Source organism: Rhinopithecus roxellana, chromosome 9 (assembly GCF_007565055.1).
Source record: "Rhinopithecus roxellana isolate Shanxi Qingling chromosome 9, ASM756505v1, whole genome shotgun sequence".
Classification (NCBI taxonomy): Eukaryota; Metazoa; Chordata; class Mammalia; order Primates; family Cercopithecidae; genus Rhinopithecus; species Rhinopithecus roxellana.
The window spans coordinates 41,083,477-41,100,120 of NC_044557.1; the positions used below are offsets into that span (position 1 = coordinate 41,083,477).

Sequence of the window (16,644 nt, forward strand, 5' to 3'; positions counted from 1 at the left end):
AAATATTTTGAAAAATTCACTTTTAAGAATATATACCTAAAATCATATATATATATATTATATAAATAATTTTTTGGAAGGAGAAACTGTTGGATTTATCTCTAGAGTACATTTTTGCTTCTTATTCCACATAATTTCATACACACTTTTCAGCCATTGCTATATTTATTTACAAATAAACCCTCCTTTAAAAGTGACTGTGAAGTCTTTTCTACTTGTTAAAACAGTATTTTTAAGAGGAAGTGGGCAGCTCATCAACTGAATTCCAAACCAGTACCACCACCCATGCTCACACTGGTGAACAGCTTGTGTTTAAGTGTTATACAGCATTATTAAGTCACAAAAGACTCTCTTGCTGTACTGATGTCTGATACAGCAGAACATGATCAGCTTTTGATGGAAACAATGATATACGTGATGACCTTTCTGGCAGGAAACATTCAAGTACATTTTATTGAGTAGATGTAATAAAATTATAAATTAGTTTTTATTAAATGAAGAAAGCAGGTAAGTTGGTGTTTGAGAATGTCCTTGCATGTTTCCAGTAAATGTGGCACCCCGAGCTATTCTGAAAGCTGCCCTCCCTAAATGGGCAGTCTGTGTCTTTCTCCTTTTCTCCCTTTGCAAGATCCTTGCAGGACAGGAGGGAGTCCAGGTCAAGGCGCAATACTCACATACACAGCTGGGCTTGTTGCCAGACCACTGATTGTTCTGCTGACAGGTGATAACTCTCTCCCCGACCAACTCAAAGGCCGCCGGGCATTCAAAGGTGAGTGTGTCTCCATGGAGGAAACTGCTGCCCGTCCGCTTCCCGTAGGCGGGGATTCCAGGATCCCCACACCCTCCCTTTTCAATTTCTGAAAATGGAAAAACAAATGAACCCTTAAAAAAAAATACACAAGGAATATTTTTATCTCTACACTTTAGAAAGTGAACACATGGCTGGACTAAACATCATTTTTGTGAACAGTTTCTAAAGGATATTCAATTGATCTTAAATTTAATTTCAAACACCAAAAAAAAAAAAAAAAGGAATGTCATTTCAACTGAAGAGAAAGGTATTTAATTTGCTGTCTTTTAAGGGATACACATGGCTACACAGATATGCTGACAACACAAATGCTGCAATTAATCAGTGCACCTTCTGGATATGTCTGGTCTTTTCTCTGCAATTGCTACTACTAAAATGCAAATACCAGTTTTGTTTTCAACTATGTGCTTTTTGCTATAAACAATACAAAAAAGATTCTTCATTCCCTACTGAGTATTTAAATAAACAGAATCTATTTGAATCTTCTTTCCCTAAAACGAATGTTAACACTCATTTATGAAACAGAATGAAAAACAGTTTGGTCTACAGAGGAAAACAAAATATTCAGAATCAATCTTTCATTAAAACATCACTGTAATAAAATATGCCTCCAAATACACCAAACCTATAATATATTTCAAACGTTGATCTGTCTCAAATGTTAACTACACAGAATGTTTTCATTAAAATGTGTTCTTTATTTATTCATTTTAAAGAATTTTTTTGAGAACCACTATGTGTCAGGTCCTCTTCTAGGTGTTGGGCTTAGTGAATAAAAGAGACAAAATCCTTGCACACACGGGGCTGGGGCTGGACATGGTTTGGCTGTGTCCCCACCTAATTCTCACTTTGAATCCCACATGTTGTGGGAGGGATCCAGCGGGAGGTCATTGATCATGCGGGCAGGTCTTTTCCGTGCTGTTCTCATGATAGTGAATAAGTCTCAGGAGATCTGATGGTTTTCTATGGGGGAATTGCCCTGCACAAGCTCTCTCTTTGCCTGTTGCCATCATGTAAGACGTGACTTGCTCCTCCTTGCCTTCCACCATGATTGTGAGGCCTCTCCAGCCCTGTGGAACTCTAAGTCCGTTAAACCTTTTTCTTTTATAAATTGCCCAGTCTTGGGTATGTCTTTGTCAGCAGGGTAAAAACGGACTAATACAGGGTTTATGTTTTATGGAGGAAAATTTTTTTTAATTATTATTATTTTTTTGAGACAGGGTCTCACTCTGTTGTCCAGGCTAGAGTGCAGTGATGCGATCATAGCTTCCTGCAACCTCCAACTCTTGGGCTCAAGTGATCCTCCCACCTCAGACTCCCAAAAATGAATGTGATTTGATGATGGGTAATTTAAGACAAGATAGAGGGGTATAGAGAGACGGATGAAGGAGGCGGCAGTGAAGAAAATGCCTTGAAGGAAGAAGGTAATCAGCCCTTCGAGAAAGCCATGTGATCCCAGTGTGCCTGGCAGGGCAGTGAGGGACAAATGGGCAGAGGTGGCTTGGAGAGGAAGGGAGGCTCTGCCTGTCCGGCTTCCTGTTTGTGCAGAGTGATGCAGGAAGAAGGCATTGCAGGGCTTTGGAGGAGACCTGGCGTCCTCTGACTACAGGTTTCAAAGATCCCTCTGCAACGTTGGAAGAGCAGAGGCTGGAGAAAAGTGAGTTCCAGCAAATTCAAGGTGGTTTCTCTGGACACCTATCCCCAAAATGCATTGGTTTTACTTTTAGAATTCTTCACGGAGAATTATTATCTTGCAGGGGCCAAGAGCAAATTCCAATTTATGGGTGTTTTTTGTTGTTTTTTAGTAAACTAACTACTTCCTTTCCTTTTTTTTTTTTTATTTCCATAGGTTTTGGGGGAACCCAAGCAGTATATGCTGAACTCAATTTGTAGTCTTCTATTCCTCATCCCCTTCACACCCTTTCCCTGAGTCACCGAGTTCTACTTTATCATTCTTAGGCCTTTGCATCCTCATAGCTTAGCTCCCACTTATGAGGGAGAACATATGATGTTTGGTTTTGCATTCCCGAGTTACTTCACTTAGAATAATAGTCTCCAACCCCATCTGGGTTGCTGCAAATGCCATTAATTCATTCCTTACTATGGTTGAGTAGGATTTGGTCATATATATATATACACACACACACATATATATGTACACATAAATACATACATATATATACACACATATACACACACACACACACATACACACACACCACAGTTTCTTTATGCACTCATTGATTGATGAGCATTAAGTTGGTTCTACATGTTTGCAATTGCAAATTGTGCTGCTATAAACATGTATATGCAAGTGTCTTTTTCATAACCTAACCACTTTCTAATCAAGCTGTCAGTTTTGGGAATGTTTGTAGAAGTGACTCAGAACTGAATTTCAAGATGGTTTGAAGGTCTGCTGTGAGGGATATAGAAACACTCAGAGATTGATCCAGAGATGTTATATTGCATCTTTCTTATATTTCTCAGGAGGAGAAACTTTACCTCTAAGTGTCTCAGAATATCAAAGAAGTGAAGTTTGCATACATTATCTCTTTTGGGAAGCTGGCTGGGCACCCAGGGTCCTGGCATAGCACAAAACTCCGCAGTCAGGAGTCCAGGCACCAGATTTGGTGTTTGCTGGGACACTGTGATAAATTTAGTCTCATCAAGCCTCAGTTTCCACATTATGAACTTCCGACTTTCTACCTCAAAGGGTGGCCATGAGAATTAAAGAATAAAATTCATGGAAATTACCTGGCATGTTGCACTGGAAATAAAATTATTGCTATGATTATTAGCAAGCCTTAAATGTTTCGTTCTGCCTCTGTGATGCTGAAGTTTACAATTTCTTCTTGGAGTACAATAAATTATGGCATTTTGGATACTATTTGTAATATTAATACAGGGAGCTCTACTGTGCAGGGGTTTCAGAAATAAAATAAGGGTGAGGGTCTTTCTGTTTTCCATGCTGAGGGTCAAGAGAGTCCTTTGGTTACCTGATCTCACCAAAGAGGCTGGTATTTGTTTATCCTGACGCATGGTTACTGCTGGCCGTGGACAGAACCTGTATTGGACACGTCCCTTATCAGGCATTAGGGGCTGACTAGTAACTATCAAAGTAGCACAGTCCAAACTCAGCAGGTTTGCGTGTTTCACCTAACTTTTGTTCTTTAGTTATAGAAGAAATGGAAGCATGTTTCATAATTATGCCAGTGATATTTCATTTGGGGGAACTACTTCGGAATATTTTGCATTCTTGATTTCTTACACACTGAGTGTCACTACTGCCTCCAAATTATGGTGACAAAATTGATACAGGTTTTGGAATTTTATTTGAGGGTCATATCACCTTCAGGTAGAGTAGAAGATGAGTAAGATACTGTTGACATTGACACAGTATGTGTGTCAAACCCCCTTCTCTGTATGTCAGAGATGATTTTGACATATTTTCTTAGAAACAAACACTATGGACAGATGCGGTAGCTCACGCTGGTAATCCCAGCACTTTGGAAGGCTGGGGTGGGAGGATCACCTGAGATCATGAGTTGGAGACCAGTCTGGCCAACACGATGAAACCCTATCTCTACTAAAAATACAAAAATTAGCCGGGAATGGTGGTGCACGCTTGTAATCTCAGCTACTCGCGACGCTGAAGCAGGATGATTGCTTGAACCCAGGAGGTGGAGGTTGCAGTGAGCCAAGATCGCGATACCCATCCAGCCTGGGTGACAGAGCGAGACTCCATTAAAAAAAAAGAAAAGAAAAGAAAAAAAAAAAAAACACTATGATTTGATATCAATTCAAAGATTGATGCACCTAAAGCAAAAACAAAACAAAACAAAATGCTGTTCAAAATATCTCTTCCAAATTATTGAACTAGATATAAGATTTGATAATGAAGGGGCCTAAGGAAAATATTGTCAAAGGATCATTCCGGAGAGCTTACATAGTCCAGTTACAAATACTGTCACACATCCCTTTCTTCCCCAAAATACATCACACAGAAATTTTCTCTATTGCTCTAGCTGTATCCCCAAACATGCCATGTCGCGCCTCAGTTCAGGTTCTCACCCTTCACTGCCTATCATCACTTGCCATCATAGACGCTGTTGAGGTCCTCTCACTGCTCCCCATGCTGCAGCCAAAATATTTTCCCAAACTCCAATCCTAAGGATGACCCTACTTTTATTGAAATGTTTCTGGTGACCAACTTTATTCCTAGTCCAGATCCTATCCAGGACTCAGGAAGCCCTGTGTGATGTGAACATCACTGTCTTCTCCTAGGACATATTTCGTTAGCTCTTTCCTGGTATTTCACAATCCAGGCATGCTACAATTTCTTTTAGTATCTGAGGGTGTCTTCCCTCTTCAGCCTCCACACCTGCTGCAAATATTCAGTCCATTCTTTCCTCTGTTGTCTTATCTAACCATGCGCTGTTGATATTCTAATTCAGTCTTGCTCAGGGATGGCCCGTATCCTACGTGTCTCTAGCACCACTCTTTTCTGCTGCAAGACTTGCCCCTCTGCATTATATTTATTTTTTGTGCTTTACTATAAGCCCTGGGAGAGTCTATATTGGTGATTGTGAAATCTGCAGCACCTATTCAGAGTCAACACACAACAGATGCTTTTCTAAATTATTGTTCTTATTAAACTTGCAATTTAATGATTTTTATTCTCACATTTACAAACTTAATTGTATTTTAATTGACAAATATAAATTGTATATAATGTTCATCTACAGCATGTTATTTTGAAATCTGTGTATGTATCATTATGGCTAAGCAAAGCTAATTAATATACTCATTACCTTACTTTTGATTTTTTTCTTGAGAACACCTACAGTCTTAGCAATTTTCAAAAACATAATACGTTATTATTAGCCATAGTCACCATGTTGTATAATAGATCTCTTGAACTTATTTATATGTTGCATTTATTTATTTGAGATGGAGCCTCGCTCTGTTGTCCAGGCTGGAGTGCAGTGGCACGATCTCAGCTCACTGTAACCTCTGCCTCACGGATTTGAGAGATTCTCTTGGCTCAGCCTCCTGTGTAGCTGGGATTATAGGCATGCACCACCACGCCTACCTAATTTTTGTATTTTTTAGCAGAGATGGAGTTTCAACATGTTGGCCAGGCCGGTCTCAAACTCCCGGCCTCAAGTGATCTGCCCTCCTCTGCCTCCCAATATGCTGGGATTACAGGCGTAAGCCATTGTGCCTGGCCTTGTATGTCGTACTTATAGGCATGTGTGTGCATTATATGTTCTATTTATATGAAGATTTTATATATTCTGGAGAATCTGATGAAGCTCAGTCCCTTTTTATTCTTTGTTCCAGACTGAGATATGCAAAAATGGAAAGGTATACAAGTGATAAAGGGAAAATAAAACTTCTATATTGGTAAAATGCATCTATGTTGTTTAGAAACATATCCCCATGTTTTCATGAGAAAAAGTGAGATTTTTTAAATTGCCAAAGAAGATTTTGAGTTGCATATGATATTTAATTCTTGGCACTTACAATGATTAGCCACTAGCTACAGTGACTTTTCACACTTGTCAATTCTTTTTAAAAATAAGTGTTCTTGAGATATACTTTAGAAAACTGGCCCTTTAAAAAAATAAATAACAGAGGACCAAGTACTACAAGAGAAATAGAGAAAAAGAACTATGAAGGTAGAAATAAATGAGTGTGGACCATGATGAATTTTTAAACATCCAATTTGCACATAAGAATGTATTTGATGTATACTTGAATTTCAAAAAGGGCTGCGAAGAAGGCAGAAAGGAATGAGACATAACTGTGCCTTCAGAAGCATAGTTAGCACACTTGCTTGTTTCCTTACGTGTAGTCAACCATGGGTGCCCCAGGAGCTACGTGGAAACACGTCCAGGGAGTTGCCTGGTCCTTTAGATTCTGCTGCTGCCACATTCCCTGCTAACACCGTTTCTCGTGTTGCTGGCAGGTCAGGCAAGGCAGGGCTGTGCATGGACACAAGACAGCTAGTACAGAACTCAATCAGTCTACACTGCTGTGTGTTCTTTGTTCTCTGTGACCTGCTTCCACAAGTAGATGAGAACCCCATGAATGACAGCTTTATCAGGTTCTTTCTCTTCCCTTCCAAAACCACTTACGAAAGTTCTTTGCATAAAAGCACTCAATGAATAAAATTAAATTCTAAAATTATGTTCACCCATAGTCATGTATATGAACAGCAATTTCTCTAAATCTCAATAGATGACTATTGCATTATATAAGCTAATATTCCTGAATTTTAGTGAGAATGATTTACCAAGAGTTTAAATCACACCACGTTCTGCTCCCACAGTTGTGCTTGCGTTACCAAATTTATTCTGGATGGGGTAGTAAAATTTCTGTTTGACATATGAAATATACTAGGTTGCTGCAGTCTTTGTTACCTTGAAGAGTTCATTTAGATTCTTCCAGTTATCACAAAATTGATGTACTATGATGATGTTCCATAAATAAGATGGATTTTTAAATTCCATATGGGTTGCCACTGGATTGCAATTAATATTCTGCAGAAACCACTTTGCTGTAGCTGTTCAGGGAATATTTCTTAAAAATAGTGGAAAACATTTAGATTTCAGACGGTTAACTTTTTATTTCCCAAAATAGCAGACCAAACCTCTTATTGTCTGTGTAAGATATTTACACAACTTCTTACATGCTTATTCGTATAAAAGCAGTGTTGTCTAGCTTGTATGTCTGCCTTTTTCCTCATGTGCTATTTGACTACCACCTGTATTCTGAACTCAGGGCTTAAAAATTTTAAACACACACTAGAATAGTTAAGGTGTGTTCCAGGGCTACCATAACTACTACCTGTGGTAAGTCTTAACAAACAGATTAAAATGGCCCCAAAATCAGTACATGCTTCCATTTTCTGGCTGAAGAGAGAGTGAGTAAAAGCAACAGTTTCTTGTGCAAGTGACCACATTGTGCCTGCTCTTAGATTAATTCTCAATTTTTCCCCTAAGACTTTCACTCAGAAATTCCTAAAATAACTGATTTATTTTCATCATCTTTGGAAAAAAAGATTGCAGCACATAAATGGAAATCTACCCGTCCTGTTTTTTGGAGAGAGTGTGAGAACATTTCCATGTGGTGTGGACGTGGCACATGCTCCCGTCGTTACTGAAAACCAGACGACACAGCACAACCCAGCACTTAGACAGACACGGAGCCTCCCTGACTTTGTCCTTGTCCGTCATGATCAGTCACATAAGCCCAGAAAGTAGCGGATTGCTGTTACAGTGGCCTGTGCTTGTTAAAATGATGTGTAATCCTGCTTAATTACGGTGTTCAGGGGAAATTCTGTTGTGTGCATGAAATACCATATTTGCTTTTCATACAAATGTGCTCTGACTAAAACAAGAATGAGATGACTCCAAAGCTGTAGTCAAAAGCTGAGATGAAGTGGGAATTATGCCTGCTGTGTTTTTCTTTCCCTTTTGTGGCCCCAGTGTGAAATGCTGGACTCTGGAAGTTTGGGCTATAAGTAACCACAGAAACGAACTGCCTCAGCACCTCATCTCGCTTGTCTCATGGAGACTATGAGAGTATACATTTTCAAACTCGTTTATAGCACTGTCCAAATTATTTATTAGTGCTGTTGGAATTCAGAACTTTGTTGGTGATACTGCCCAGAAAACGAAGATACTGGACCTCAGAGAGCACTTACCGGGAAAACAACAATTTTATTCAAGATATTGGTCAACTACAATCATGGAGTCATATTTCCTTGGCCAAATTCCCTGACGGTCCCACTGATCTAGTAACCCGATTTGGGAATATAAGAGGATTGATTTTGAGCTGAAGATTCAGATCCAACAAGGTCCCGTGTCTCAGCTCAAGAGGTCTGTCTGCCATAACTTGCAACACAATGAGAAGCAGGTTTTCCAGTGATCCCACTGCCTGCACCAGAGCAAGAGAAATCTACATCAACATCACAGGGCATCTCCATGGAATTTCCAAATTGGTGATCAGGTAGACACACGGAATTCCACAAACAAATGTCAGACCATAGTAGGAAATGAGAAGGAAGGAGTCATTTTAAAGGATATAATTTTTCCTTTTGAATATTATAGATTTCTTTTAAAGACATAGAAAATGAATGCAAGAGCCAAGCTAGTAATGAAAAGCACCTCCGAATAAATGAAAGGTATGTATAATGCAATTTTACTTTCCAGAATTAGTAGAAATTTAGTCCTGAAAAATCATCTTGCTATAGTGTTACTTTAATTTATATCATACTCAAGGCATACAAATATTTAATGCTCTGCTGTGTCTGTTGCCATTGTTTAAGGCTGAAACGCCAGTGAAAAACCTCATGGAGGTCAAGGCTTCTCAATGACACAAGCTGCGCTGTTCTCTAATTCTTAGCTCAGCAGGAACTGCGCTTTTTGCCTCAGCAAGTGACACATTTCTGAGTGCCTAAGTGGTCATCCTCAAAGAGGATCCTATTAGGCTTACATTCTGCACCAACCAGATGCTCCTGGTTTATTCTTGAGTTTGGGTTCATCGTAAACCTTAAAAATAAAACTGACTCCACTGTTGTTTCCAAAATGAGTAACTGAAAATGGAGGATGAAGGTCCTGATCACCAGATAAAGCCAAGTGAACAAAATAGGAGTAAAAATTTACTATTCTAGAATTTCTGTTTTCAAGTAATAAAAATACAAATGTTTTTATTTTAAAATAGGCATATATACTGATTTCTAATAAAAATTCTATGTATTTGTTTTGCCTGTTGGGAGGAGGATATTCAAGTAACCCTCAGCTAACTAGGAAATTCTGAAACCTGGAAAATCTCAGGTCTGGCCAATAGCTATAGAATCATGACCCCTTTTATCAACAGCAATGACAAACAAATAAATAGCGAAAAAAAGTGGAGAAATAATTCAGATTAGTTTCATCACCTACAAATTTTTAACAAATAGCACATGTTCTTATTGAATACCAAATAGCCAACATCTCAAGAAAAAAAAAAAAAAACCTGCATATCCAGATTCATTGAAAGAAAGAAAGAAATAATCTTCATCAACACAGTTTTTCATAGATTAGTTGCTTCATTCTCCTGCTACTTGTAGACCACAGTCTGGAAGCAGGATAGCAAAGTGAGTAGAAACATAGACTCTAGAAATAGATCCTGTTTTAGATGGAATCTCAGCAACATAAATCATCTATGTGATTTCCTGCGAGTGGTTGGAAGTACCTGTTTACCATATTGAGGATAATCGTTCCCATCTCCTTAAAGATCCAATGCAAAGTGCTTAAATAGAGCCTGGTGTATATTAAATTATATCACTTTGCTATTACTAACATCATCATTGATATTACTTTTAATTTCAATAGTTGGGAAGTCATTCAACTTAAGGAATGCTAAACTAAGTCTCCAAAATCATTTGATAAAAGTCCTTAAAAGATACAACTACTCTATAGTATTCCTTGAAAACTTAGAACCCCAGTCTAACTACGAGAAAAGCATCAGGTAAATACCACCTGAGGAACAGTCTACACAATACCAACCAGGACTCCTCAAAACACCCAAAGTCATCAAACCAAGGAAAGGCAGTTACAACCCAGAGGGACCAGGTGAGGCAGGACAGTTAACTCAGGGTGGATCTGGGTGGTTCCTGAGACAGGAAAAGGTCACTAGGAAAAAAAAGCCATGGAAATCTGAATAAAGTATGACCTTCAGTTAATAATGTTTCCATATTGTGATGAATGTGTCTAAGAATAGGAAATGTTAAATATAGGGAAACTGGCTGTGGGGTGGACACAAATGCTCTGTACTATCTTTGCAACTTTTCTGTAAACCTAAAACTACTTTAAAATTAAAAATTTTAATTTTAAAAAAGAAATAAGTGTTATTTTTAAATGTGTACTACTGTCCTGGTTAAAAATTAGTCAAATTCTAAACTTTGGTGTCTCAATACCTTTGTCATGCTTGCAATGATTCCTTTTAGGTATAGATTATAGAATACTAAGATTTTGAACATTCTATTACTTTTACCATTCTGGGCATGGATTGAAAAGATTCCTTAAACAGATAAAGATGGCACATGTTTACACTCCAATATATTAAAAATAATAAGTAAAATGCTTCCCATGATTGAGAATAATCACTCTTTCCGGCTTCTCTTGGTTCAGGTATCTAATAATCAGAATTGATCATATATTAAAGAGACAAATACTGCCTATTTATAGTTTTCCTCTGTGCTGTAGATTATAAAAAGAGACACTAAAAATTGTGTAAAGTTTTACTGTGGTGATGGTCATTTTATTACAATAACTGAGGACAATAAAGCTTCATTCGCTGATTCTTTGCTCATTTTCAGTATGAAAAATGAAAATTATATCTTTAATATTTTATAAAATTGATAGGCAATTTCTTTTCTTAAACTCATAATACAAGACAATTGAAACCAAGTCTGGAGGAAAAATGCATAGTCATAAAAGTACAAAGAGTGGTGGTCTTCAGACTGGATTTGCCACGGGTGGGTTCTCCAGAAGGAAACAGTTGGATATGGGACGAGAAGGACTGCTCTGAGCCCACGTTCCTGAGGGAGCCACACATAGAATGGTCAAAGATAAAGGAATGACCAAATGCAAAGGAGGGTTACTATATACAATCCCAGATTGTGATTAAGAAAAGAGAAACATTATTCTCTACCTTACCGAAGACTTATTATTTCATTCATGTGAAACAAAGAATAAAGGAGTTCTTACCATGAAAATAACAATTTAGTAGACTCTAGTAAAATCAGCCAATTCAAGATAATATTTAGCCTGACTATGTGTTAATCCCCAAGATTAAAAAAAGTCCCAGATTTGTAAATGATAGATTCTACAGATGTCTTTTTTTGTTTGTTTGTTTTGAGACAGTCTTGCTCTGTTGCCCAGACTGGAGTGCAATCTGTGATCCTGGATGGCTGCAACCTCCACATCCCAGGTTCAAACAATTGTCCTGTCTCAGCCTCCCAAGTAGCTGGACTTGCAGGTGCACGACATCACACCCAGGTAATTCTTGTATGTTTAGTAGACTGACCACATTGGTCAGTCTGGTCTCAAACTTCTAACTTCAGGCGATCCACCCACCTCGGACTCCCAAAGTGCTGGGATTACAGGCGTGAGCCACAGCACTCAGGCCCACAGATGTCTTAGAGTGTGAGCTGCAGTATTCGGCCTGACAGATGTCTTAGAGTATGAGCCACTGTGCCTGACCCTGCCAACGTCTTAAGAGTGTGAGCCGCCGCGTCCGGCCTCACAGATGTCTTAGATTACGAGCCTGATGTCTTAGAATATGAGCCACCACGCCTGGCCCCACAGATGTCTTAGAGCGTGAGCCACCACGTCTGGCCCTGCCGATGTCCTAGAGTGGATTCTATCATCTACATCTATCTACCGTTCCCAAGACTGGGTGATCAATGATACCTCCAAGGTCACTCTACTCTGCACCAGTGTTTCATTCCTTTGAAACTTTGTTTCATTTATTTTCAGTATTGCTGCCTCTCCACATGAAGGGGCTGCAGTTTCCTCAAGGGCTGGACTCACACTTAGCCACTCAATATTCTTGATGGCATACAATTCTGGGGACCTGATCAATGTTCAGCCAATAACTTGGAGTTTTTTGAGGGAGTTGGAAAAAATGAGTCACAAGTTAAATCTGAAAGAGGAACCAAGAATCTTGGATGTGGGGCCACTTTCCACATTGTTTTTCCACTCACTTTCCCCAAAATGCCCATTGAAAGAATCTTTCAAAAATTTCATGTGCATATCAGTAATTCTTATAATTGAGTCTGTTTGAAAGCATTTTAAAAGGTATACTACTAAACAAATCTGTTGTAAGACAAAAAACAGAAGACAGAAGACAAAACAGAAGACAGAAGACAAAACAGTACATTTTGAAAAAGAGCATGTTACAATAGGACTAGACCATGATCTGTCTTTTGGGAGTCAAGTGGGAAAAAAATTAAATATTTCAAATCTATTTTTGATGCATTATTCTGATGCTAGTGATTTTAAGTATTTTTCATTGTCTTAGTCCCCTTGTGCTGGGATAACAGAAAACCACAGACTGGGTAATGTATGAAGAGCAGAAATATATTTCTCATGGTTCGAGAGGCTGGGAAGAACAAGATAAAGGCACTGGCAAGGTTGGTGTCTGATGAGAACTGCTCTCTACTTCTGAAATAGTGCCATGAATTCTGTGTCCTCCAGAGGGAGGAACACTGTGTCCTCACGTGGCAGAAGGAGAAGGGCAAAGGGGTAGATTCTTTTGTTAAGCTCTTTATGAAGGGCCACAGCTCTTAGTGATGTCAAATTGGCAATACCTGAATTTTACAGGGGACACCTTCAAACACCAGCACCAACTAGTCCAGTTGTACAGTCCTATGCATTTTTTTAAAAAAAAATTAAACAGATTAAATTATTTTTGGGTCACTTATTACTGTTCATCCCAGCTCAACGACATTTTTAAAGAATTAGTTTAATTAAGGAATGAATTAGGTACCACAAATTTTACCAAGTCTAAATTAACAATTTAATGAGTCTTCATTTAATTGGATGAATTTGACTACAGGTTATAGTCATGTCTCCAACACCAAAACCATGCTATGGAGCCTTCTCATTCCTCCACAATTTCCTCCATACCCATTTTCAGTCCATTTTTTCTCCCTTTCCCTGGCTCCTGGCAACCAGTGATCTGATTTCTGTCACTATAGCTTTCCCTCTTCCAGAATTTCATATAAATGGAATCATAGGATACATACATTTTTGTGTCTGGTTTCTTTCACTGAGTGTAATGATTCTGAGATTCATCCATTTGGTTCCCTGTATCAGTAGTTATGAACTTTTTGTTGCTCAATGGTTCTCCACTGTGTGACTTTGGCACCACTTGTCTGTCTCATCATCAGCTGACTCAGTGGTTCTCCACTGTGTGGCTTTGGCACCATTTGTCTATCTCACCACCACTGATGGGCATTTGGGTTATTTCCAGTTTGGGGCTATTATGAAGAAAGTCTTATGAATGTTCCAGCCCAGGTCTTTGTGTGGAAATGTGTTTTTATTTCATTCGGTGAACACTCAGGAGTGGAACTGTTGGGTCACAGAATAGGCACATGCTTTTTGGTGAATGGGTGTCCCCTCAGTGACTTTGTCTCTCATCACGACTGGGATGGGGGAAGTCACCTCCACTAGTCCTAGGGCACCAGCCCCTTCTGTTTAGACAAATTAATTGAGGCCCTCAAATAAATGCACAGCTCAATCCTTTATTTCTGGATGCTTACAAAATCAGAAAAGATTCACGTTACGTTTTCTTTGTTGGTAAAAAAGCAGTCCCTCCAAGGTCTCCCGGACCATTTTTTAAAAATTTACCTCCTTTTAAAAAGTATTTCTTTTATTTTCAATGCACTCGTTCTTCAACTATAAATATGGCACAAGTTTATCAGTATAGGAAGCTCATTTGTATCTAGGAGCATAATAAAATATAACATGATTCAATTACAGTTTATCGTATTTGTTTAGTACAGGAAGCTCATTTGTACCTAAGAGCATAATGAAATAGACCATGATTCAATTAGAGTTTATCATATTGGTTTGAAAAAGCCAGGTATTGCCTAGTTTAGTCTCCTTATGCTGAATACAATCTGACTTAATAATCTCTGATTAGAAAACTTGGGAAACTATTGAATAGTTCATACATTGCCCAATTACTGCATTCATTGAGTGTCCCAAGCAAAATATACCACAAAGTTGCACATCTAGTCTGTGTTTTTATTCACTGCTTGTATGTGAATATGTGTAACTTAATGGTTGTCCCTTAGGTCATATAGAGAAAAAAAATCAAAAAATTCTTTGGCTATTGTTATTGTAGTTTTTGTAATTACATTTAGTAAAACAATAAAATACGACTCCAAAAATGTAACCCTAGTATCACCATTTGACCACAAAATCTGTCTTATTAATTCAGATAAAGAAAAAAATATGCATTCCTGTGATTATACCATGATCTTCCTTCCTTTGTCATTTCTATCATGATGGAATTATCCTTCTTGATTATCAGGTCAGTTGTCAAGGAACCACAGGGCTTGTTTTCAAGGAACACTTACTTGACTTAATAATGGCCCAAGAGTAGTAAAACTGGCATGCTGTTATCATCATTTTATTTTTTAAATATTATTTTATTTGAGACAGGGTCTTGCTCTGTCGCCCAGGCTGGGTACCATTATAGCTCACTCTCTGCGGTCTCAGGCTTCTGGGTTCAAGTGATCTTTTGACCTCAGCCTCAAGTGGCTGGGACGACAGGTACAGGCCACCACACCCAGATAATTATTTCATTTTACTTTTGTAAAGACAGGGGTCTCACTACATTGACTAGGCTGGTTCCAAGTCCCTGAGCTCAAGCAATCCTCCTGCCCCAGCCTCCCAAAGTGCCACCATGCTTGTCCTATTTTATCATTAGTCATTGTTGTTAATCTCTTACTGTGCCTAGTCTATAAATTAAACTTAATCATAAGTATGTATGCATAGAAAAAACTTAATATGGACGGGCGCAGTGGCCCAAGCCTGTAATCCCAGGACTTTGGGAGGCCAAGATGGGCAGATCACAAGGTCAGGAGATCAAGACCATCCTGGCGAACATGGTGAAACCCCGTCTCTACTGAAAATACAAAAAAAATTAGCTGGCCATGGTGGCGGGCACCTGTAGTCCCAGCTACTCAGGAGGCTCAGGCAGGAGAATGGCGTGAACCCAGTGAACCCAGGAGGCAGAGCTCGCAGTGAGCCGAGATCCCACCACTGCACTCCAGCCTGGAGGACAGAGACAGACTCTATCTTCAAAAAAAAAAAAAAAAAAAGCATAATACATAGGGTTTAATTTCAGGCATCCACTGGGGGACTTAGAGCTTATCTCCTTTGGATAAAGGAAACTCCAGTATTTTGAAAATGCCCTGCCCCAGCCGGGTATGGTGCTTCATACCTGTAATCCCAGCAGCACTTTGTGAGGCTGAGACAGGTGGATCACGAGGTCGAGAGATCGAGACCATCCTGGTCAACATGGTTAAGCTCCCTCTCCACTAAAAATACAAAAATTAGCTGGGCGTGGTGGTGCCTGCCTGTAACCCCAGCTACTCGGGAGACTGAGGCAGGAGAACCTCTTGAACCCGGGAGGCGGAGACTACAGTGAGCCGAAATCTTGTCACTGTACTCCAGCCTGGGGGACAGAGCAAGACTCCATCTCAAAAAAAAAAAAAAAAAAGAAAGAAAGAAAGAAAAGAAAGAAAATGCCCTGTCCCAGCAGCAGGGAGCCCAGAGAGTTTTCATTTCTCTGCTGTTGTTGTTAGTGCATTCTGCCCTCAATAAAAATATCAAAGAAAATCTGGCTAGGTTCAGATACCCTTTTTCTCTCTTTTAATCCAATAGACAGCAAATTTAACCACGGTAAATTTCAGCACCTTGATTCATGCATAATGACAATGAGGTGAATAACTATGAATTGCTATGAACTGTTAGAATAAAACTGATCAAAGATGACCATAAAAGGTTTTAGTATCTATCATCTCTAAAAAGTGAGTAATGGAATCTGCATTGTATTTCCCACTAGAATAAAAGGGGTTTTATCTCAAGTAAAATGTGTCTCTGTGAACCAAAAACCTGGGTCTATGTAGAATCAGAAAGAGTTATGTAAAAAATATCTGTGCCACTCTGAAAATATTCTTGATAAACTGTGAAAATATAAAAAACTGAAATAGACTATTGCATGAATTAAACTTATACTTGGTTTGGTAACGTTTTCCAAATTTA

The 16,644-nt window shown here is 38.8% G+C and overlaps 1 protein-coding gene across 1 annotated transcript in view; it reads right to left on the reverse strand.

Moving 5' to 3' along the window:
• The window catches only part of CSMD1 (CUB and Sushi multiple domains 1), a 2,044,058-nt gene that overhangs the window by 438,613 nt on the left and 1,588,801 nt on the right, over positions 1-16,644 (reverse strand). Inside the window, exon 13 of the mRNA XM_030937494.1 lies at positions 675-857. Within this exon, the coding sequence (XP_030793354.1) occupies positions 675-857 (183 nt within the window). The remainder of the gene's footprint in view (positions 1-674; positions 858-16,644) is intronic.